This window comes from Peromyscus maniculatus, chromosome 1 (genome assembly GCF_049852395.1).
Source record: "Peromyscus maniculatus bairdii isolate BWxNUB_F1_BW_parent chromosome 1, HU_Pman_BW_mat_3.1, whole genome shotgun sequence".
Classification (NCBI taxonomy): domain Eukaryota; kingdom Metazoa; phylum Chordata; class Mammalia; order Rodentia; family Cricetidae; genus Peromyscus; species Peromyscus maniculatus.
The window spans coordinates 39,725,905-39,751,855 of NC_134852.1; the positions used below are offsets into that span (position 1 = coordinate 39,725,905).

Below are 25,951 nucleotides of genomic sequence, written 5' to 3' on the forward strand. Positions count from 1 at the left end.
GGAAGGCAGGCAGCTCTTTCTGAGTTCAATGTATGATTGTTTGATTTATTCAGGTCCAGGCTAGGCTAGGCTATGGATAGGGTCCTTTTCTCAAGAAACTAAATATGAATTAGTAAATAAATGAATTCTGTTTACTACAATTAACCCTGGACAAAGATAATTCCTACCCAATGTCCGAGCCCAAAGTGTAACAAACTCTGATATGATTAGAGCACAGAGTGGCACAAAGAGTTAAAGGTTCAGGAGATGCCAGGTTTCCTCTCACCCTTCTTCCACAGTGAGTGACAGACCTTCACAGACTCCAGCATGTGCTACCTGAGGTGGGTTTGAAGCTTGTTAAATCTATCATGGTTGAGCTCCAGTAATTCCTGCTTCCTTGTGGTGTTAAGGAGAATGACTTGATGGCTTAAGCTCCTTCAGCTTTCTTGGAGTTATTTCTCTAGTTCTCTTGGTCTTGTATTCTATGATTCCTAGGTCTGCTGGGCCTGCAGAGTGTGGCTTTCTGAGCTTAGCCCTCCATTTGCTGGGTCATGTTATCAATATCCCCTTCTCTGGCCACAGCACTGACCCCAGCCTCTCTCCCTCTATCATGTCCTGAACAGAGAAGCTATTTGAAGAATATTAGAGCTTTTTTCTTCCTCTTCCTCAACTGGTTTAAGGATGTGTTGAACACACCTTAACTTTACTGGGTCTGATCACTCCTGATGACCATGGAGTCTTTGTATAGGGTGACTCTGGGTACCTGGAATTGGTTTAGTACAGATAGGGAGTTGAGCAGTTGGGGAGGTGAACTTCTGTCACTAGTGTAGTCATGTCTGCAAAGTCCATGCTGGAGACCAAAACACTGTGCATGTCCCAGGCTCATCCTGACCAAGACTGCTGCTTTCCCTGGTGGCGTTGTCAGAAGCAAGCTCCTGCCCTAGGCTCCCGTGTTAGTGAAGTACAAGGGATGTTTCATGTTGCGATGTGCTAAAGGGAGGAGAGATGGATTTGGTTTTCTTTCGTGCACTCATAGGTATCCAGAGGCATTGACAGATTTGCTGCCATCTCATGCAGGTTGTCATTCTCTGTTTGTTCTAGGCATGGAGCCTATGGCAATGCCAGGATTTTTGAAGGTTGTGGATTGGGACAGTTAATGACTTGTCCCCATGAATAGTTGATGTCCTTATCTGGGATAGAGCTCCTTCTGAAATTTAAGGAAGAATTTGAGGAAGAATCAAGGACATGCACAGTGCACCTCCTAGATGCCATCCAAGGCCAACTAGAAAAGAAATGACACATATCACTGAGAGAGTTCTCAGAAGGGAATGTTACACAGTGCTGGTAGGGATGGCAAGTTTTCCTCCCTTGTTGGATGTCAGTGTGGAGGATCCTCCAAAAGCCAAACCCTGGCCCAGCACATGGTTCACATATGCCTTTCCAAAGAACTCAATCTATTAGAGAGGTACTTTCCCATCAATGTTGACTGCAGCACTGATTGGAGAACAAGCATAGTGTCCAACAGCATAGCCATGGGTGAAGAAAATGTGATATCTGAAGAAAGTAAAGTGTTTTCAGCCATAGGGAAAATGAAGTTATGTTGTTTGCAGTATGTGGATTCAACTCAGGCTCCATGAGATGGCTCAGTGGATAAGAACACTGGAGTGATTGCAGAATACCCAGGCTTGCTTCAGAGCACCTCCTGGTGGCTTTCTAACTCTCTTAATTCCATCCCCTAGAGATGATGCCCTTTTCCGGCCTCTGTGGGCACTCCACACATGTGTTCCACATGAATTCAGGTGGACAACACACAGACACACACACACACACACACACACACACACACACTCAAAATAAATTAAAGTATTAAATGGATGAATTCAAAGATGGAAACAACTAGAGATGAACATAGTTATGAAATGAACCTCTTCTCAGGAAGATGGTCACCCTTGTATATTTTCTCTTTAAGGTGGGTGCTTGATGGTGTATTCATGGAATCCTGTATTTCATTTCATAAAATTTCAAAAGGAGCTCTATCCCAGACCATTAATGATTAAAGGACTAGGGTGAGTGGTTTAAAATGGGAGGAAGTGTTATAAGAGCAGGAATGTGTTCACTGTAGTAGTTCACTGTAACTCCTACAGGAAACATACCAAGTTCAAAGACTTTTATTTTATTTGAAAATAAAAGTCAAAGGGAATAATTACTTTTACCTTAACTAAACAATACCAGTGATTTATAGTATATTTTATTTATATTACAGACATTTTAGTTTGGCAACATGAACAGTAGCATAGGTATGAAGAAACCATCAAGGCCTCCTATATATTCTTACTCATGGCTGATATAACTGACTTTTGTTTCTTCAGTCACTTTTAGTGTCTTTTACAAGTATAGAAACTCTGTCTGACATTTATATATATATATATATATATATATATATATATATATATACAAATCCTTGCATCTACCAATTAATCTCCTTAACTCCATATGTACCTACATATCTACACATACACCCAGATCTTTAAATCCAAAGTGTGCATGTATATGTGTCTCTATATCTCCCTTTTCAATGTTAAATAGTAATGAATTCCAAAGTCTAGGCCAGACCTTACATGACATAGCCAAAAAATCTAGAAATGTCCATATCCTTCTGCCTTTGAAGGAAGAGCTGCGGTTTTCCTGGGGATGGGTACTTGGCAGCATTCTCTCTCTCCTGTTGAGCTTGCCTCTTCATGGCCTCCCTCTCGGGCCTCTGCTCTTCTGTGATGGGTTGTGAGATGACTGGCCCTCGAATGTGGACATTTCTCCATGGAATTGTTTGGCGGCTGAAGTCTTGCAGTAGATGTTGGATTTGAGATTTGGGAGGTGATGGGGCCTTGTTCTTGTCAGCAGAGGCAAGCTCCCTCTGTAGTGAAGGGTGAGATGATGCCCTGTAGAATACTGGCCTATAGACAGCTGGCTGAGGTTCAGGGCAAGACTGGATGTGGTTGGTTATATTAGCTTGTGTGGCACTGGTCAAAATAGGCAGAACTGGTTTGTCAGAGCCCAACAAAGAAGTGCTGGCAGGAGCCTTTTGAGATGGCTTGAGTATGGTAGATTGAGCCAAGTGGGAATGAGGCCTCACAGGGTAAACTGTGATGGGCCTGTATGAAGCTATGGAGAGAGGCTTTCTAGAAACCAATCTGGCTTGAGTCTTGTCTAGGGCTGGGAAAGGTAGAGGTCCTAAATTGACCTCCCAGGTGGGGGCAGCTCCTAGCGGGAGTGAGAGTGCTACTTGCAAACTTTACTCTCTGGTCTCTGAGCATTGCCCAGCATTTTAGCAGGGCCTCGGGACATCACATGGCACATCCTGTAGTGATGTAACACCTGGGTCTGTTCTGGGATGTTTGTTGCACTTGAAATTTAGCAGAGCCTGGATGGATGAGTTGCCAGTTTTTTTCTCACTCTTCTTTTCCAGTGAGTGAAGGACTTGCATGGAGCATCTGTTTTCCAAGGTTAGTGTGAAGCTTTAAGCTGTCGTGGCTGAGCTCATGTATATTTGTCTTCCTCTTTGTCTTGGGGAATTATGGACTTCTCTTGTGTCTTGACTCTGTGACTTCATGGCTTTAGCTGCTGTGTTTTGCTGAAATTGTTTGCCCTAGTCTTCTTAGTCCTGTTTTGCCCCTGCACCCTAGCTATCCTGGGCCGACTGGGTATGGCTTCCTGAGCTTTGCGCTCCAAATGTTTGTTGTTCATGTTGTCAATAACTCCTTCACTAGCCCCAGCATTGGCTCTAGCCTCTCCCCCCCCCCCAGGTCCTGGTGCTGGATTTGGGCCTGAAGAGCTCCATGAAACAGATGAGATAATTTCTGGTCTTTCTTGCTCACCGGTTCAGGGAGTCCTATGATGCTGGAGCATTTTTGAACCTAATCCCTATTGATGACTATGGAGTCCTTGGAATAGATTGCTGTGCTATTTTCCCAGTAGACTAGGTCAGTGAGGGAGTTTAAGATTTGGGGAAGTTGAATATCTGACACCCTGTATTCATGTCTTCTAAGACAATGCTTGAGACCATGACACTCTGCAAAGACACAGTCTGTTCTAGACCAAGGCTATTGCTTCCCAAAATGGCATTATCAGAAGCTCGGTTCTGCCTTAATCTCTCAGCATCAATGTAGTTCAGGGGCTACTGCATGTCTGGGTGTGCTAAATGGAGGAAAGATGAACCTTGATTTTCTGTACTGCCCTCATAGGCATTCAGCTGCTTTTTTGCTCAGCAGTCATCTCTTCCACATTGTTATTCTCTGTTAATTCCAGGCTTTTAGCTGGAGGCAAGGAAGGAATTCTGAAGGACTGTGAATGAGGGCAGTTAATGACCTGTCCCCATCAGCAGGTGGTATCTTCATCTGGGTAGCCTGGGTGCAGACATTGCAGCGGTCAGGACTCTGCAGCAGACAGAGTGTCAGGCCTGAAGGTGTCAATCTGCAGGCTGTCTCCATTTCCATCACTGAAAAAGAGTCAAGGAAGGAGTCAGTACCTGGTAAATGATATGATCCCATCCTTTCAGTGCACCTCAGCATGCAAGTTCCTTCAGTAGTTGGCCATGCATTCCTATGAGCTGTGCTTGAGTAGCAATGGTACCACCTCAGTTTACATACACTTAGTAATTACTCAGCTGTTCCTGGTGAATATTCCCTGTCCTGTTTTCAGAGGAATGTTAATCTGAGTTTTTCATTGTTGTAATAGATCATGGCCACAAAAGTTCATAGCTATATTAGCCACATATGGTTTCAATTTTCCTCTCTGTCCTTCATATACATTCAAGCAATGTTGTGCTTTGTTTCACTTGATATAATGTTCCAATTCATAACAGTTGAACATTTACCTCCTGAAGTGGCCAATTTGGATGCCAAAATTGTGATTCAATTATTGTCACATCTGTACCTGTGTCTACCAAACCATCCAAAAATGTCATTTATTCGTAATTTTAATTTTGGTCTTTGTTCATTTATAAAATTTTGCCAAAAAATTTGCTTTGTGGTTCCTCCTGAATTTTCTATTCTCTCTGCCTCCCCTGTTCTATCACACTGAGCAGCCTGTTTTATTCCAATAGGCATTTGTTTACTTAGTTGCTCTGAGAAGGTGTCAGGGACAAGAACAGAATCTCTAGTTAGTGGAAACCTACAGACCCCCAATAAGACGGGGAACTAGATCATCTTCCAGTCACGTTGCCTAGCAACCGGACATTGAGTCAGAGCCGTTGACCCTCCCACCTATTAAACATCCTATACAAACATCATGTTAGCTTGCCCCATCTTATGCAGATGACAGCTTCTTGCTCCCCCCTCCCTGCGGAACTATATAAACCTTTGTGGAAGAGAAATAAAGTGCACCTTGATCAGAATCCAGACTTGGTGTCTTTCCTTTGTATCTCCTGTCCTTACATTCCCTCCTTAGGGTGGTCGAGAACCCGTTGAAGCCCTGCAGGCAGGGCAAGAAGGGGTTTCTTCTATGATGGCAGGAAAGGTCTGAAGTGAATTTTCTGTGGGGGCCTGCATGAGGCTCCTCTGGGAGTTTCCTGAGGACAGAGGCAAAGGATTACCTTATTTGTCCCTTGTTGATCTGCATTCATTGGTCCAATGTTTACCCTTACCACACCTTCTGCATAATCCAGAAGGGAGGGGTATTCTGTTGTCATTGTTCCTTGAATAAACCATTTTTCTAGGAATGCTCTGTTTACATTCCCTTTTCAAATGACCTTCTTTTCCACACCCAAAACATATGACATGTTTCCTCAAAACTTTTGTAATTGCTTCTCCTATCTACATATCATCATGGTCATGAGACTCAACATGGCCCCAGGATGGGTGCCAAATGTAGACAAATTTCTAAACAGTCTTATTAAATAAGAAACACAGAGCCAAATACAGGGGTAAAAGCCAAAGAGATCAGAGTGATAGCCACCAACTTACCTTAGCTAAACATGTCACTGTAGCTTTCCAAGAGATCCTTTTCCTGTGTAACCTGTACCTTAATTGCCTTGCTTTTTTGCTTTTCATTGGCTCTTAACACAGCCAACTCATTTCCTCAACACGGCCTCTCTATACAGACCTCCAGGTCTCTATGGTTCTTAGTGGCATTAAAGGCATGTGCCACCATGCTTGGCTGTGTCGTTGAACACACAGAGACTCTGTCTGCTTGTGATCAGTTTAAGGTAACGTGCCACCCCTTCCTGACTTCTGTTTATAGCTGTCTATGACCTTTGATCTATAGGCAAACTTTACTTATTAACATACAAATAAAATATCACATTTCAGCACAAATACAATATCACCACACAGCTTTCCTTCTGTCAGTGCTTCCCATGGGTTCCCACTGGAGAACACCTGGATAGGAGAGTGCCAAGGTAGACACTGGTCAGTCAACACAGTCACCATGGTCATGCCAACTGGTAGGTAGGGGTAAGCACTGTCCATGAGCTGCTGGCAACAAGTGCTGGAGTCTGATGGCAGGAGCCATGCTGAACTCACAGCTGGGGTAGAGACCCTGGAGAAGTTGCACACACTTCTTGCTAAGGGTGTGGCATTCCTCAGCACAGGCACAGAGGGCTGCAGAGCACTTTCTATCCCAAAGAAAGGTACACTTTGCAAATTTTCTGTAGGAACCAAGAGGACAGTGGAAAAAATGATGAGATGGCAGGTTTGTAGTTTCCTGTGAGGAGCCATGTAAGGAAATGGGGCCAATCAAAGAAACCCATTCTGACTCAGAAATCAGAGCTATTGCGAGAAACACACCCTGGCCCTGAGACACATGCCAGTGGAAGAAACACTTTAGCCCTCAACACAGAACCTAAGAAGCATACGCTGGCCCTGATACCAGAGCAAAAGAAACACACTTTGTCCCTTGATTCATATCCAATGAAAAATATACCCTGGCCCTAAAATTAGATCCAAAATGCTAAAAAGAATTAATGAGACTTCCCATCTGGACAAGAGGTGAGTGCCTGGGCTCAGCCTATATCCCATCTCTGGGCACCAGCCATTCTGGGGAAGACCTGGCTAACTTGGCCCCAGGTTATGGCCATTGGGCAGGATCCCCTCCACCCCCACTGGGAAGGATCCCCTTCTCTAAGACCCCAGGCAGACCCCGCAATCTCTACTCCCTGCCCCCACCCCTATCCGCCGAGACCCCAGCCATTTCCTGAGATGTAGAGACCAGCCCCAGCTCCCATCCCACCTTCGACCTCCCATCTGGACAAGAGGTGAGTGCCTGGGCTCAGCCTAGATCACATCTCTGGGCACCAGCCATTCCGGGGAAGACCTGCCCAACTTGGCCCCAGGTTCCGGCCATCAGGCAGAATCCCCTCCACCCCCACTGGGAAGGCTCCCCTTCTCCAAAACCTCCAGCAGATTCTGCATCTGGAGAAGAGCTCCCATCATGCCTGGGAGCTCCCATCTGGACAAGTGAGAGAGGCTTTCTGATTGTGTAAGCTCTGTCTGGACCAAGTGCATTGATAAGACCAATAACGAATCTATAAGGAGATGGGCAGATGTCAAGGCAGAGTACATACAACAAAATGAAGAGCAAAACACCATCACTAGAACCTAGCCCGCCTACAACAGCTAGACCTGAACATCAAAAAATGGAAGAAGCAAAAGAAACCAGCCTTATGAATAACATCATGAAGAGGGTAGAGGCTTATATAGAAGGAATCACAAATGAAATTGAGGAAAAGTCAAACAAAAAATGAGAAGACAGCTATAAAAACCTAGAGGCAAGGACAAATAAAACAGAAGAAAACAATTAAGCCCTGAAAGAAATAATGAAAGAGCAATGAAACAGATGAAGGAAACATTCCAAGACCTGAAAACAGAAATAGGAAAAATGAAGAAGACACAAACAGAGGGAATGATGGAAATAGAAAATCTGAGTAAAAGAACAGGAACAATATCTTTCCACAAATCCAGTCATATAGAAAGCACTGGAAGGAAAAATCCAACCTAAGGAATTTAGATACACCCATGAAAACAGAGGCAATAGATAGTTCCACACCAACAAATACCAAAGAACGGAAACATACAACACTACCTCCAAAAAATATCAGGAATTAGCAATAACTGGTCATTAATATCCATTAATATCAATGGTCTCAATTCACCTATTAAAAAGACACAGGCTAACAGAATGGATATGAAAACATGATCCATCCACACCTCAACTTCAAAGACAAACACTACCTCAGAATAAAAGGCTGGGAAAAGACTTTCCAATCAAATGGATTTAAGAAGCAAGCTGGTGTAGCTATACTAATATCTAATAAAATAGACTTCAAACTAAAATCAATTGAAAGAGATCGGGAAGGACATTACATTTTTATCACAGATATTCCGACAAGATGAAGTCTCAATTCTGAATATTTATGCCCCAAATAAAAGGGTACCTACATTTGTAAAAGAAACATTACTAAAGCTTAAATCACACATCAAACCCCATACACTAGTAGTGGGAGACTTCAAGACCCCACTCTCACCAATGGACAGGTCTGCCAGATAGAACCTTAACAAAGAAATAAGGGAACTAACAGACGTTATGACTCAAATGGACTTAATAGATAGCTATAGAATATTCCACCATAACACAAAGAATATATCTTCTTCTCAGCACCCCCATGGAACCTTCTCCAAAATCAAACACATGCTTGGTCACAAGGCAAATGTCAACAGATACAAAAACATTGAAATAACCTCCTGTATCTTATTGGACCACCATGGCCTAAAGTTAGATTTCAACAACAACAAAAATTACAGAAAGCCTACAATCTCATGGAAACTGAATAATGCCCAGTTGAATCACCAATGGGTCAAGGAAGAAATAAAGAAATTAAAGATTTACTAGAATTCAACAAAAGTGAATGTACAATATACCCAAACTTATGGAACACTATGAAAGCAGTGCTAAGAGGAAAATTCATAGCACTAAATGAACATATAAAGAAGTTGGAGAAATCTCACACTAGTGAATTAACAGTACTTCTAAAAGCTCTAGAACAAAAAGAAGCAAACTCACCCAGGAGAAACAGACGCCAGGAAATAATCATATTGAGGACTGAAATCAATAAAATAGAAACAAAAAGAACAACATAAAGAATCAATGAAACGAAGAGTTGGTTCTTTGAGAAAATCAACAAGATAGATAAGCCCTTATTCAAATTAACACAAAAGCAGAGAGAGAGCATCTGAAATGAAAAGAGAGATATAACAACAGACAACAAAGAAATCCAGAGAATCTTCAGGTCATGCTTCAAAAACCTGTACTCCACAAAATTGGAAAATCTAAGAGAAATGGATGATTTTTCTGTATAGGTACCACATATCAAAGTTAATCAAGACCAGACAAACTATTTAAATAGACAAATAACCCCTAAGGAAATAGAAACGGCCATTAAAAATCCCAACCAAAAAAACCCCAGGACCAGATGGTTTTAGCTCAGAATTCTACCAAATTTTCAAAGAAGAACTAATACCAATGCTCTTCAAATTGTTCAACACAATAGAAACAGAAGGAACATTACCAAACTCTTTTTATGAGGCTACAGTTACCCTCATACCCAAACCACACAACTAGGAAAGAGAATTACAGACCAATCTCCCTCATGAATATTGATGCAGAAATACTCAATAAAATACTGGCTAACTGAATCCAGGAACACATAAAAAATTATCCACCATGACCAAGTAGGCTTCAACCCAGGGATGCAAGGATGGTTCAACATATGTAAATCTGTCAAAGTAATACACCATATAAAAATACTGAAAGAAAAAAAACCACCTGATCATCTCATTAGATGCTGAAAAGCTTTGACAAAATCAAATACCCCTTCATGTTAAAGGTTCTAAAGAGATTAGGAATACAAAGAACATGCCTAAATATAATAAAGGCAATTTACAGGAAGATGATAACCAACATCAAATTGAATGGAGAGAAACTCAAAGCAATTCCACTAAAATCAGGAACAAGAAAAGGCTGTCCACTCTCTCCATAGTTATTCAACATAGTACTTGAAGTTCTAGCTAGAGCAATAAGACAACAAAAGGAGATCAAGGGAATACAAATTGGAAAGAAGTCAAACTTTCACTATTTGCAGACGGTATGATAGTATACATAAGTGACACCAAAAATTCTACCAGGCAACTCCTACAGCTGATAAACTCCTTCAGTAATGTGGCAGGATACAAGATTAGCTAAAAAAAATCAGTAGACCTCCTATATACAAATGATAAATGGGCTGAGAAAGAAATCAGAGAAACATCACCCTTTAAAATAGCCACAAATAATATAAAATACCTTGGGGTAACTCTAACTAAGCAAGTGAAAGACATGTATGATAAGAATTTTAAGTCTCTGAAGAAAGAAATTGAAGAAGATATCAGAAAATAGAAAGATCTCCCATGCTCATGGATAGGTAGGATTAACATAGTAAAAATGGCAATCTTACCAAAAGCAATCTACAGATTCAATGCAATCCCCATCAAAATCCCAAAACAATTCTTCACAGACATGGAAAGAAAAATACTTAATTTATATGGAAAAACAAAAAAACCTAGGATAGCTAAAAGAATCTTGTACAGTAAAGCAACCTCTGGAGGCATCACAATCCCTGACCTCAAGCTCTACTATAGAGCAACAGTAATAAAAAACAGCTTGGTAATGGCATAAAAAGCAACATATGGAGCAATGGAATCAAATTGAAGACCCTGACATTAATCCACATACCTATGAACATACGAACAAAGAAGACAAAAAGCACTATGGAAAAAAGAAAGCATCTTCAACAAATGGTGCTGCCATAACTGTATGTCAACATGCAGAAGATTGCAAATATATCCATATGTGTTGCCATGCACAAAAATCAAGTCCAAGTGGATCAAAGACCTCAATGTAAATCTGGTTACACTAAACTTGATAAAAGAGAAAGTAGGAAGTAGTCTTGAATGCATCGGCACAGGAGATCACTTCCTAAATATAACACCAGTAGCACAGACTCTGAGAGCAACAATAAATAAATGGGACCTCCTCAAACCGAGAAGCCTTTGTAGAGCAAAGGACATGGTCAATAAGACAAAACGACAGCCTACAGAATGGGAAAAGATCTTCACCAACCCCACATCTGACAAAGGGGTGATCTCCAAAATATATAAAGAACTCAAAAAAGTAGACATCAAAATACTGAAGAATCCAATTTAAAAAATGGGCCACAGAGCTTAACAGAGAATTCTGAACAGAAGAATCTCAAATGGCTGAAAGGCATTTAAGGAATAGCTCAGCATCCTTAGTAATCAGGGAAGTGCAAACCAAAACAACTCTGAGATACCATCTCACACCTGTCAGAATAGCTAAGATCAAAAACACTGAAGACAGATTGTGTTGGGAAGAATGTGGAGCAAGGGGAACACTCCTCCACTGTTCCTGGAATGCAAACTGGTATACATCCACTCTGGAAATCAGTATGGCAGTTTCTCAGAAAATTGAGAATAAGTCTTCCTCAGGACTCAGCTATACCACTCTTGGGCATATACCCAAGGAATGCTCAATCTTACCACAAGGACACATGCTCAACTATGTTCATATCAGCATTATTCATAATAGCAGGAACCTGGAAACAACCTAGATGCCCCTCAACTGAAGAATGGATAAAGGAAAATGTGGAATATACACACAATGGAGTACTACTCAGCACTCAGTAAAAAACAATGGCATCATGAAATTTGCAAGCAAATGGACAGAACTAGAAAATATCCTGAGTTAGGTAACCCAGACTCAGAAGGACAAACATAGTATGTACTCACTCACTCATAACTGGATACTAGAGTGAGGAAAGGGATGGCCAGACTCCAATCCACAGTTTCAGAGAGGCTAGCTAACAGGGAAAGACTCTAGGAGGGACACATGGATGGCCCAGTGAAGGAGAAGTGGATGAGATCTACATGAGCAGACTGGGAGGGGGCGGGTGTTGGCAGAGGAGAGGAGTGCAGCATGAGAACATAGGGAAATGGGAGGGTCGAACTGGAACAGGAACAGAGTGGGAGGGCAGGGAGGGAGATACCATGACAGATGAGGACATCATGGGAATAGAAAGAGGTAGGGTGCCAGGGAGGCTTTCAGGTATCCACAAGGATGACCCCACCTTGGAATGCGGGCTGTCATCTAGAGGGTGCCTGGACTGATCTACTCTAGTGACCAGTCTAGTGAATACCCTAACCGTCATCACAGAGCCTTTGTCCAGTGACTGATGGAGGCAGATGCACAGATCCACAGCCAGGCACCAGGTTGAGCTCCGGGAATTGAATCAATGAGAGAGAGAGAGGAAGGATTCTGCAGGAGGAGGATGTCAAGATCATGATGGGAAGGTGTGCAGAGATGACCAGGCCACACTAGTGGAGGCCCATGAACTGTGGACTAGTGGCTGTGGAGCCCTTATGGGCCTGGACTAGGCCTTCTTGATATTTAAGACGGTTCTTTGGCTCAGACTGTTTGTGGGACACCCAGGCAGGGGGATTGGGATCTGTCTTTGGTACAAGGGTAGGCTTTTAGGAGCCTGGTGACTGGTGTGACACCTTGCACAGCCTTGGTGCAGTGGGGAGGGCCTTGGACCTGTCTAGGCTCAGTGTGCTGGGCTCTGCTGACTCCCCGGTGGGAGACCTTGATTTGGCGGATGTGGGGTGGCTTGGGAGGGAGGTCTGGAGGGTGGGAGGAGGGAGGAGGGGGATCTGTGGGTGGTATGCAGAGTGAGTAGAAAATTTCATAATAAAGAAAAATTTAAAAAAATGAACAAAACACAGTGTGGCCCTGAAACCAGAGCCAGCTCTGCCAGTGAAAGAAATATGCCCTGGCCCTGAAATTAAAGCCAACTCTGTTCCTGACCAATGAAACCAACCAATCTGTGAGCAGGAAAACAAATCAATCTTTGAACAGAAAATCTTTTGGAGAAATTCTTCCCCTGAAAAGCTCCTCTGCCTGTTTAGTTGTGGGTTGTTCTTTCCCACCCTGGCAGAGACAGCCATTCTCCTAGAAAACCTCATTCCAAAATAAATCTCTTTCTTAAAAGAGTCTTGGGTAAAGATCTTCATTAGCCTGCACAGAACAGAAGAACCTTGCCAAAACATTCCCTAGGGGGACTGAGCCAAAAAAAAAATCCTTTCGGAGACATTCCCTTAGCTGGGTTGAGGAACACTGAGCAGAAAAAAGTAACAACTTTTCCCTGGAGGCAGAGGAGATTGCTACATTTCTGCAAGGTTTCCCCTTTAGCAGAGTGAAGCAGAAGCAGCAACATCTTGGGCCAGAGAGAAGAAGCAGAGCTCTTAAGTGAAGGCAGAGTGAGGTTCAGGTGTAAAGGCTCTCTCTCAGAGAGGAGCAGGATTGCTACATCCTGCAGGGAGACCATGTCTCATCCCACCCCTATCTTCAGATATCTCCTGACTTACTGGCAAGTCAGCATACCTCTCCCTCCAGAGCTGTCCTCTGGCAGCTCTAGGTATAGCCTAGCTTCCTGACAAATCAGGATATCTTTCCCTCCAGACCTGAGCTGTCCTATTGTGACTCCAGTCTCCAAAGCTGTCCTCTGGGAGATCCACCCTCCAGAACTGTCCTATTGCAGCTCCAGGTAAAGCCTGATTTCTGGACAAGTCAGGGTACTTTCACCTTCAGAGCTGTTACACTCACAAGCTGTCTTATCTACAATTTGTAGTGTCTGGGAGAGTCTAAAACCTATGTTCCCTCACATACTCCAAACAATATGGTTCAGAATGATTCTTGATATGGGATAGAATGGCTCTCATTGGATGAGCTGCCTGTTCTTCCTGTGTGGGCATGGACTTCCTAGTTGATCCACTTTAATCCTTGCTCTCACTAGACAACAGCCTTCTTTGCCCTGCTTTGTCTTGTTCTGATTCCTGCTGTGGCACTGCCTCACACCTGTGTCCCAGAACAGAAGTGTTTAAAGGAGGAGAACCTTAGACAGCTTCTCATGCCTGTGCCTTTTTCCTGTACTGTGCACATCTTACTCTACTTATCTCTACTTAAGGAAGATATAGATTCTATCTAGATCAGTCTGGCCTTGAAATCACACAGGTCGGCCTGCCTCTGCATCTAGAGTGCTGGATCATAGGTACTTGCCATGTCCACCAAGCTTGTCTCTACTGGAAGCTTTTTTTTTATTTTAATTTCATTTTACATACCAACCACAGTTCCCCTCCATACCTTCTTCCTGCTCCTTACACTCCCAACCCACCCCCATTCACACTTCAGAGAGGTTAAAGCCTCCCTTGGGGAGTCAACAAAACCTAGCATATCAAGTTGAGGCTTTCCTGTGTTCTGTGTGACATCTTGGGATTACTAATGTAGTATAGGGTTCATCTCCAAATAAGATTGTTTCTTAATTTAATAATTGGTTAAATTGATTCTTAAATGAGCACTTCCTCAGTAACTGTTAATTCATTGTTACTGTTTTAGCTGGAAATTTTTGTGAGAATTCCCCTACACACTTCTTGTCCACTTGTCACTCACTATGGAGGACTCAGCCTCAGCTGATAAGATCCAACACAACCAGTGCTCATAAGATGTAGTGAATGCTGTGGAAGATTTTAACAGCAGGGATCTGAAGAGGATATGGTTTCCTATATTGACAGGGAACCTTTACCTACTCTGATTTCAAAAGTGTGGTTGTTTAAAATGGCTTGTGATATGATGTCTTGCTTCTTTCTATTTAAAATCTGGTATCGGAAACATTGTTTCAAACTACTGTTGTGGACCTCCAGTGTCATCTCTTCCATTTGTCTTCTTTTATTTCCACATTTTCTATACACAAATAATATTTATAAATATATAAATAATCTAAATATAACAATCAAATGGAGATATCAACATCAATAGAATCCCCATTAAACAAAGATTTAAAAGCATAGTAAAAATAAGGGAGAAGTGATCAAAAGAAATGTTTGAAAATTTCTTGCCTTACCTGCCTTGGTCGTGGGGAGAGTATCAGCAATCCACAGTACAATGGAGCAAGAAAATTGTTTGTCCTTGTCTGATCAGCTGACCTGAGTTGCAAGTGTGTCCGCTAACAGACAACACTTACTGTTCACTGGGCACAGGTGACCTGTGATGATCCCAATTGTTTACAGGCATCACCGTGGCAACCCCAAGACCACACCTGGTGATTGTGGGGTTGGAGGGAGAATGATGTCATAAATGGGGCAGCAGCCAATGGGAAGGTCGGATTCTGAGCTAAAAGTTGGAATTGGTTGGAGAGGATGCCAGGAGACTAACAGTAGCCATGCAGGCTGAGGTGTGTGCTAGTGAAAGGAGGCAATCCTGGCATGGAAGTTTCCCTTTCAGGAGGTTTAGTCCAGGATATAGTCAGAGCTTCTTATAATGTTCATCAAATGTTCATCAATGAAGCTGTGTCTGTTGTTCCTATGAGGTGTCACCTTCCAGCCGAGAGTGTCCTATCAGCATTCACTGTACATAGAGTCAGCTGCTTTGGACAGGAAGGAGAGGAACACCTAAGTGGAGGAAAGCTGGATGAGAAACTGTATCAGTTGATCTGGTTTATGAGCTGTCAGCATCTGTCCATTACCCAAGGAAGAGATCAGAGGGCTTCTTTGTGACTGTGTTGAAGGACAGGGCTGAGTGTATTGAGTGCACCTTGGATGATGAACTCTAAGAATCTTTTCTTTGGATGTTTTCTCCTAGAGGCCTTCCTTAGTCTTTGTTTCCCCAGGCAGGACTCACATCTCTCTTCTCTGCTTTTCATCCCTTTTTGGTAGGGTTTGATTCTTGGGCCAGAATGACCCTGTATCCTTAAAGTAGTGGGCAGTATCATGGTGAACTTGCAGAAGCAGTTGTCTTTGTTCATCGTGAAGATGCTTGTAATTGGATGCTACTGGTAGAAGCCAGCACTTGAGCGGCTGATGGTGAGCCTTGCTACACATGTTACCTCTTTCAAACTTGTTGCTATTTGCTGCCCAGACTTGTCTACCTCTGGATGTTTTCTCTCCTTCTGGTCTTCTGTTTTCCTGAGATAGGCAAGTCTCTGTAGCCCCTGTTTTTCAGAAGCTTACGGTGTATCTCACGCTGGCCTCAGACACATGGGCATTCTTTTTTATCTTGCCTCCATTCTTATAGTATTGAGTTTGTTTTGAGGTATTTCCCCTTAGTTGTTGGCCCTCCCTGTGGGGGGGGTCAGCTTATGGCTTTTTCTAGATCCAGGTGATGCCTGCATGCAAACTCAGGCCTACTTTTTAGTTGGTTTCTATTAAGCTTGTCATGGCAACTGCCTCAGGCCCCATATCTCTCCCTGACTTCACAAGTACTCAATCATGAGACCTATCTGTCCTGGGGATCAAGGGTATTGGGAATTAAGAACTATTAGCTAACAGACTTTTCTAGGGCAGTGACATTTTCATCTATTACCATTCTTAATGCCCTGTAGTTCCTATCTTTGCACACAACTAGATTAAAATCTTGAATGATTTATATAGAAATAATAATTTCTTAAGGACATATAATACCTCTTTGTTTCTCCCTAAGAAGGTCAAGTGTCTTATCTTACTGTAGAATTATTGTAGTTAATGAACCCATCAATTGACAGTTCTGGGCCCATTTTCCTGGTATGTCAATGAGCATAATAGTTAGCAATTTTGTTCTCTATGCCAGGGAGTTTCTTTTTGACTCAGTATTTCAACCTATTATGGACAGGGAGTACAGGACAATGTATTCTCCTCTGTAACTGCTTCCCGCTGATACAGGGGCATAGTTGTCAGGGCCCAAAAAGGCTGAGATACTAGTCAAAATCTGGAAGGCCAAAGTCTGGGCAGTGGGGCACTTGTCAGAAGTATGTGGTTATCTGACCCAGCAGTAGAGACAGGGAACAATGACATTGGTTGACCTGGTCCACATTAGCTTTTAGCAAGTCCAGAGCTATTAGTTATCAACTGATGCTTGAATGTTTCTATCAGCCAAGTGGAAAACTGTTGAGACAAATTTAAAGTAGGAACAAAAGTTAAAATTTATGAACTTTTTTGAAATTTTAAATATACTAAGTAGAAAGGGGAGGAGTTCTAAGACCAGGAGAGACAAAAATACCATCATCAAGAATAGACAGATAGGGAAATTTTAGGCTCTACTTATCTGGAGTACTTTTGACCTCTGTGAAGTAGATCTTGGGTTTATGACTTTTTGGTCCTCTGAAGCCTATACAAATTCTTTATAAAGTAGTTAAATTTTTAGATATATTAGTATTACCAATATATACCAAAATCCATATCATAGACAAAGCAGATAATGAGTATCTGTAAAATAGCAGGAATGGATTCATATCTTAGAGTTCTAGTAAAAACTACAAATTTGGGTTAAAAGCATGTAACTTTTCCTTGTGTCCTGAGAGCCAGGTATAGATTGAACAGTGTGATCTTAGAAGCACCTTTAAATTTATATTTAGTTTACAACCAAAATAAATCTAAAAATCTTGAGCTTGTGACTGAACAGTAAGTAGTCACAGCTCTAACAGCTTATCAGAACTCTATTAAATGTTAAGCTCCAAACTTTTATACCATAGAAAGGGAGAACAATCTAAAACATTTCTCATATCTTAAATCACATATTAATATCTTTAGAAACATGCATTTACATCTTAAATCATTTTCTAAGACCCTCAAACCTCATAAGCTTTCATATCCTCAGACCTTCATATATCTTAACATTCTTAGACACTCAAAATTTGCATAGACTTTCATATCCTAGAACATTTTTTAAACAAAAGACATAGTAGGTTTAGAAAAAGCAAGCCTTGATTTTTATATATAAAATGAGCTAACAAGCTGGCTATAGCCTTGTGTTTAATGCTATTTAATGATGCCAAGCTGACAAATTCATAGCTAACCTAACTGTCAATACTATCCAAGAACTGAGATGGATAAATTATACCTGAGTGCAGACCAAGCAGCTTCCTAATCTATTTAAAGATTTAATCTATTTTAAAGAGACTGGAACACCTTGAGTAAGAAGGCATTTGTTGGCATGTGGCAGTGGGTTACATGAAAAAAAGCAATGTAGTTGTTTTTGTAAGTGTGGAAGCTTATGGGAATGGGATCCTGGCTGTTGAGAACCAAGGAATAGCACAAAGTTGACATAAGCATAGCAGCTTACATCCTTGCTCCAGGGAAAGTTTTCCCCAATGAAATCACTTTGCTTTGTTAGGGGAAGGTCTCCCCAGGGAAAGTGTTAACACTTCTGCTCTGCTCTGCTCCTGTATGTCTAATGTTCCCCCTCTGCTCTGCTCCCTTCTGACAAAAGAAGGTCTCACCCAAACCTCATTCAAGAGATTTGTTGGAGGGGAAGAACCCAGGAGGGTGGCTGCCTCTTCCAGGAAGGAAAAAAAGGCAGTTATCAAATGAACAGGTGCAGGGCTTATGTATGGCTTTTTAGTTGGGAGTTTTTCCAGGGTGAAGCATTGCAGGGTAAGAATTGCTCAGATTCCAATCCCTGAGTTTGGACATACCCAGAGATTGGTTCGATTATGTTTTGTAGGTTTTCCTGCTCAGGGATTGGTTGGTTTATGTGCTGAGTGGGTCAGGGGCAGAGTGTTTTTCTTTGATTCTGGTTTCAGGGCCAAAGTGTGTTTCTTGCACAGGCCCTTTTTACCATTTTCACCCTGGTTTCAGGGGTAGGGAGGGTTTCTTTGGTCTTTTATCCTACAATATCACTTTATATTTGAAAAAAAGAACAACCCATTTCCCATCTCAGTGTATAACACAGACAGGAATATGATATTTTGTTTAAATATGGGTAAATCTTGTGTGTTTCCTCACTTTGGTTTAGATTGTTATCATTCTCCTTGGCCACTCACTGGTGGATTCATAGACTGTCTCATGGCATGGGTGTAGTGTGCATTTATATAGCTTTCTTATTCTAACTGCCTCAACAAGCACTACTATGACAGTGTCTGTCTGTCAGTCCTCATTAAAAATGACCCTAGAGCCTGTTTAGCCCTCCTCTTGCATTCACATGAGCTGTCAGCATTTTCCCTTGGGACCTCTTTTACACTGAGCTAGTGCAGTAGCTTGCAGCTACATTCAGAGCTCAGAAGAACTGTTCCTCCATGCAGATTTTTTCATGTTTTATAGTGTTTGGCAAAGGTCTTCAATAAGAGTATATTTTCTCATAGGCCAGTAGGCTGCCTTTGTCTTTCACCCTACCAGTTTCCTTCATGACTGTTCACTTCTCAGATAATGTGACACATTCCAAGTGATAATTACTGAAAGTTGGAAGGTTCATTCAGGCTCCTGTTTGTAGACCATTCTGAAAAAAAGTGTGTTCTTGTAGCAGCATAGACCCAAATGAGTAGAACATCACTGGGCCTGTGTTACTGAGAAGTCTTAGAGTGGAGCAAAAATGAGAGATCCATAGATAAGAGAGATGGATAGATATATAGAAAGATAGATGGATAGATAGGTAGATAGATAGATAGATAGATAGATAGATAGATAGATAGATAGATAGATGATAGATAAGGCGATAGAGAGTTAGAACTGTGTTCTATGTTTAATTCCCATTATTTCAGTGCTTTTTATTTTTCTAACATTTGCACATTATTTTTATTTCAGTGTCATAATGAACTTATTTTCTCTAACAACCTAGAGTGGTTTTAGTTTCTGAACCCTCTGCTCCTTCTCATTCTTTTCCAAGTCCCCACTTGTCAGTTCCTACTATCTTTCTGTTGCTCATAGAAAAGAAAAGGCTTTCAAGAGGTAGCACATAAATATGGTAAAATAAAACTTTGGGACAACATCTCCAGGAAAATAAATGTAAGTTAAATAATTTGAAAGATGGTATCCTGCATGGGTGAAAAAATAGCACTCCCTGAAGACATATGCCTGCTATGTTCTAAGGGCCAAGATGGGGCTTAAGCCTCAGGAGATGTTGGTCAAGAATATACTTAGGACTTCCCAGAATATGAAAACAATTTCATTCCCGTTTAAGTTATGAGCCAAATGTAGAATAGCACCAAACTGATGAAGTAGAGGTCTATGAAGGAGTCAGATTAGCCCCAAGCTGGAACCCCCTCCTGATAGCAGGCTGGCTTTCAGAGAACAAGCCAGGCTCTTCCATCATCTTGGGGGAGAATTGTCTGTATATGTGCTATTAGGATGTCAGCTGTCTCTCCCACATATTAAAATGTCAAGAGAGATGTATACACTGGTAAGGAGAAAGCAGAGTTGATAGCTATAATTTAAACAACTCTCCAATTTGATATGTGTACACATGCACAGAAGGGAATTCATAACTTGTACTGCAACCCACCAAAAATTATCCAGTGTTGGAGGAGTTCCAGGTCTAGAGGGAAGACAACTGCTATTGTTTTGTTGACTAGAATGGTTGGGTCTCTGTGTTTCCATTCTAAACGTGTGTGGTTTTGCAGGTGATTAATATAGTTTCAAGTGCACCTGTACCTGGTACATTCTGACTCTTTGCAGGTCTTCCTTTGACATTGTTTCTGTTGCTGTTGGAGAGAGTTGTCATTGTTTAGGCTGCTGAGACTTAGTGGCAGCAGTTGTGGTGAGATGGCCGGCTGGTACTCAGAAATGGATCATGCACAAAGCAGTCCATCCAAAGCTCAGGGATTATACTGCTAGTAGGAACCCAATGGAATTGAGAGCTAGAGCATTCGGGTAGAAGAATGTAGCATGGCTTTCTCTTCCAAAATCCCATTGTTATGGATGATCAGATGGATGGAGAACTTTGAAAGTAATTGAACAGATTAATTCAGTGATAGACAGGTCTGTGGCTGTGAAGCTTAACTGTACATAGTAGAAGGAGCCATGGAGGTTCATGAAAACTTGACTTGTCATTCTAGACATTACTTGAACGTGAACACCAGGCCCATTGGAAAAATGGTCTTTCTTGATGCTAGAGAATAGAAGTGGAGAGTTAACTGAAAGTAGCGGGCTTCCAAGTATTGCTTCCACAGGAAACACCAATAAGTTGGTGGGTATAATGTGAAGTATTCTACTCTCTCTCTATTTCAGTATGGAGTCACTGTAACACCAACACCAGGTCTATCTCAATTTCAATCCCTACTATTCCAAGGAATTGAACATGTTATTGCTTTGCACATGAGTATAGATAGCAGCATTTTTCAGGAATATCTATATTACCTGATCTTGCTGTCCAATAACAGAGCAGTGGATAAGGAATATGTGATGTCTACACACAAGAGAACCATTTCAGCTAAAGTGATGAATGTAGTCAAGGTGATTGCAAGAGAGTTCTTGTAACTCGGGATAATCATTTTATACCATATGTATCCAGTCCCAGACAAATATCTCCCAATGCTGTCTCGCTATATGGATGGGAGATTACACACACCTACATGTTCCATTCCTGACACTGAAGGCAATGCTGTTGAGCATATGAACAATGCCTAAGATTTTTGGTGAGACTTAAGGAATGGGTAGGCCTTGGTCACAAAGTTACTGGACTCAGTGTACAAAATATAGTTTTAAAAAATCCTGTTCAGTGAATAGTACAATGACAAATAATGACATTGAGGATTCAATACAGGTACAGCATTGTGTGAATTCCTTTAATATCAAAAGTGCTTCCTGAGTTTCTTTAATAAGGATTATTTTACAAGACCCTTCTGTTTGAATACATAAAGTTTAAAACAATAATATCAAGGTTAGGAGATATCCATCCAAATCTGAATCTACTGCTCCTAAGTTATAAGATGAACACAGTAGTCTAACAGCAGTGGTCAAAGCAGTCATTAAGCCACACACAGAGTGATAAAACCAGAGGCCTCCCTAAGCCATTGCTTTCCATCATTCTGCTGTACTCAAATTTGTCCCTGTGAGGATCACTGCATTCAGGTAATAGGATCTTTCATGCTGGGTTTGTTAATATTTTCTAGGTGAGTTAGACTGGACTTAGCCCTTGTTAGAACGAACAATGTTGGACATGCACCATAGTTGGGAGTTAGATATTGTGAAGAAAGTTGCACCATGAGTCTCTATGGAGAGGGTGAATAAAATTTCTGAAATTACCCACTCCTTAGAAGTAGAAAAGCAATCATAAATTTAATACAAAAGGAGAAAATACCCAGGATAGTATGAGCACACCCCATATAAGGTCAGTGCTTCAAGCGCATTGTAACAAGTAGAGCCTACAACTGAAACAAGACAGATTGTTGGGAAAAAATAAATCTGAGTTAGGTTGCATTTGTAAAACATGTGGCTTAGTCTCTTTGGAGTTTAGGTATGTACCAAAAATGTACACTGGAGTATACATGGACTCTTCATCAAGTCATGCACTGAAACATGGTTATCCATGGGTATAAAAAATAAACGTTCATTCCACCTTTCTGGTTGGAGAATTCCTTTTGTCCCAGCACACTTGAGACAGTGGCCTAGGAGTGTGCAGATGTGGAGGCTGTAGGGGAGGCAGAGGCTGAGATGGAGGTTGTTGCAGAGGGGGAAGCAGGCAGATCTTTTTGAGTTCAGTGATTGCCTGTTCCATGTAGTCAGTTCTAGGAGATGCTGGGTATGGAGTGGGTGTCAATTCAAGAAACTAAAAGTGACTTAATAAATAAATGAATTCTGCTTGCTATATGTAATCCTGGATAAAGACAATGGCAATTGTCCCAGAGGCTAAAGTGTGACCAACTCTGTCACTATTAGAGCACAGAGTGGCACAAAGAGTTCAAGGTTCAGGAGATGCCAGTTTTCCTCTCACCCTTCTTCCACAGTGAGTGACAGACCTTCACAGACTCCAGCATGTGCTCGCTGAGGTGGTTTTGAGGCTTGTCAAAGCCATCGGGGTTGAGCTCAGGTGAACTGATCTTCTTGATGTTGAGGACAGTGGGCTTGTCTTCTGTCTTGACTCTGTGACTTCATAGCATCAGCTCCCTCAGCTTTCTTGGAGTTGATTTCTCTAGTACTCTTGGTGTTGTCTTCTTTGATTCCTAGGTCTGCTTGGCCTGCAGAGTGTGGCCTTCTGAGCTTTGCCCTCTATATACTGGGTGATGTTGTCAATATTACCTTCTCTAGCCCCAGCACTGTTCCCAGTCTCTGTCCCTCCACCAGGTCCTCATAGTAGATTCTGGCCTGAGAATCTCCATCAATCAGATGAAGGCTTTTCTCTTCCTTGCTCCTCACCTGGTTTAAGCATGTGCTGATGACACCTTATCTCTACTGGGCTTGATCTCTCCTGATGACTATGGAGTCTTTGCATTGGATGGCTGTGAGAAACTGGAATTGGTTTAGTTTAGACAGTGGGTTGAACATTTGGGGAGGTGAACTTCTGCCACCAGTGTAGTCATGTCTGCAAAGTCCATGCTGGAGGCCAACACACTATGCATGCCCCTGGCTCATCCTGACCAAGATTGGTGCTTCCAAATGTGGCATTGTCAGAAGCAAGCTTCTGCCCTAGGCTCCGAGCATCAATGAAGTACAAGGGATGCTCCATGTCAGGGTGTGCTAAAGGGAGGCGATATGGGTCTTGGTGTTCTTTCGTGCACTCAAACGCAGCCAGAGGCACTGACAGATTTGCTGCCATCTCACGCAGGTTGTCTTTCTCTGTTTTTCCAGGCATGGAGCTTGTGACAATTGCAGGAATTCTGAAGGTTGTGATTGAGGGTAGTTCATGACTTGTGCCCATTAACAGGTGGTTTCCTCATCTGGTAATCCAGGGTGTAGGAGTAGCACAGTTCCATTCTGCAGCTGATGGAGTCTGTGGCTTGAGGTGTGATTCCCAGGATAGTCTCCATTTGCACCACTGAAAAGGAGTCAAGGAAGTAGTCAGTACCTGGTAAGTGGGATGTGCACCTTTCAGTGCACCTCTGCACTTAGGCCCCTACAACAGCTGGATGACATTCTTTGGATCTCTGCCATGGCTACAGATATTCAGATATTCAGATTTTTAGTAGATAAGAAAAATGCACCTTGGCTTCCCCATGGACTCTTCATCAAGTCATGCTGGGAAACCTGGATATGCACATAGATAGAAAGAAACTTGTTTCTATTTGTTTGTGGGATTGTTCATTTAGTCTCAACACTCTTGAGTTAGGGCCAGGGCCAGGGTCAGGGCCAGGGCAATTGCAGAGGCAGATTCATAGGCATAGGCAGATATAGTGTTAGAGGTAGAGGCAGGCTGATGTTTGTGAATTCAAGGCTAGCCTGATCAACATAGTTAGATCCTGAACATGCAGGGTTATGGAGAGAGAATCTGTCTCAAGAAACTAAAGGCAAAGTAACAAATCAATTGGTTATATTTCCTATGTGTCACCCTCTCAAAGAAGTGCCAAATGCCTCTGAGGCAATAGTGTGAGTATCCCTGATCATATTAGAGCACAGAGTGTGCCAAAGAATTGAATGTTCACAGACAGGCCAGAATAGAGCAACATCACAGGCCACTCAAGAAATCCTGGCTGTAGTTGACAGATGGTCTCTCAGGGAAGTAAAGCATTTGTTCCCAGAAAAAAAGAAACAGTTATTTGAGAGATGGTCATAGAGAAAAGGAGGACATCTATGCTATTGCTACCCCAATAAGAAGATTAATATTAGATTACTTACAAATAGATAAAATACATAAATCATAAGAAAGAAGGCAACCAGGTAGCACAGTGCAAAGAGAAAGACAGTCCAGTCCTCCCTGATTTCTTCAAAGAGAGTGAGGACATACAATGGTTCAGATTGAGGAAGAATCAGGAAAAGGCATAGTGAACCTCCTAGATGCCATCCAAGGCCAACTAGAAAAGAAATGACAGCCCCCCCTGAGAGAGTTCGCAAAAAGGAATGCTATGAAATGCTGGAGAGGATGGAAAGAGTTCCAGCCTGGTTGCATGTCAGAGTGGAGGATCTTCCAAAAGCCAAAACCTGGCCCACCACATGGTTCATATATGCCTTTCCAAAGAAAGAACTCAATATATTAGAGAGGTACTTGCCCATCAGTGTTGACTGTAGCACCGTTTCAAGAATATTAGGGAACCAAGCATGGTGTCTAACAGCATGGCCATGGGTGAAGAAAGAGGGATGCTCGTTGAACGTGAAGTCTTTTCAGCCATAGAGAAAATGAGGTTGTCTTGTTTGCAGTATGTGGATTCAACTCAGGCTCATGAGATCACTCAGTAGATAAGAACGGTGGCTTTTCTTACAGTATTCTCTGGCTTACATCAGAACACCTCCTGGATGCTTTGAATCACTCTTAATTCCAGACCACAGAGGTCTGATGGCCTCTTCTGGCCTCTGTGGGCACTCCACCCATGTGTTCCACAGGAATTCAGGTGGACGACAAACAAACACAAAATAAAGCATTAATGGGTGATTTCAAAGGTGGATACAACTTGAGAAAAAGAGTAATCAAATGATGCCCAAGTCAGGAAATTGATCAACCTTGTCAATTTTCTCTTTATGGAGGGTGCTTGATAGTGTGCTCATGGAATCCTCTATTTCATTTCATGAAATTTCAGAAGGAGCTCTGGCACAGACTAGTAATAATTAAAGGGCTGGGGTGAGTGTTTCGAAATGGGAAGAAGTGTGGTAAGAACAGAAGTGTGTTTCCTATCACAGAATACATTATAGGAAACACACCAAGCTCAAAGATTTTTATTTTACCTAAAAATTAAATTCAAGGAGTATAATTGTATTACCACTACAGGTTTTGGCTAATTACTTTTACCTTAAATAACACTGCCAGGGATTTTTAGCATATGATATATTTATGTAACATATATTAATACTTCAACAACATAAATGAATATCAGCAATGGTATGAAGAAACCATCAAAGCCCTCTATATGTACTTACTCATGGATAAAACATAACCGACTTTAGTTTATTCAGTCACTTTTAGTGTCTTCAGATATTTACAAGTAATGAAACTATGTCTGACCAATTATGTGTAAATCCCGGGATGTACAAATTATTCACCTTAA

At 41.8% G+C, this 25,951-nt stretch overlaps 1 protein-coding gene across 1 annotated transcript in view; it reads right to left on the bottom strand.

Annotated features, from left to right (window-relative positions):
- LOC143274343 (uncharacterized protein C2orf78 homolog) overlaps positions 1–15,155 on the bottom strand; it is a 24,796-nt gene extending 9,641 nt beyond the window's left edge. Inside the window, exons 1-3 of the mRNA XM_076577132.1 lie at positions 14,978–15,155; positions 5,358–5,542; positions 4,342–4,471 (exon numbers count right to left, since the gene is read on the bottom strand). Of these exons, the coding sequence (XP_076433247.1) occupies positions 4,342–4,351 (10 nt within the window). The 5' untranslated portion in view covers positions 4,352–4,471; positions 5,358–5,542; positions 14,978–15,155. The remainder of the gene's footprint in view (positions 1–4,341; positions 4,472–5,357; positions 5,543–14,977) is intronic.
- Positions 15,156–25,951: the final 10,796 nt, after the last annotated feature.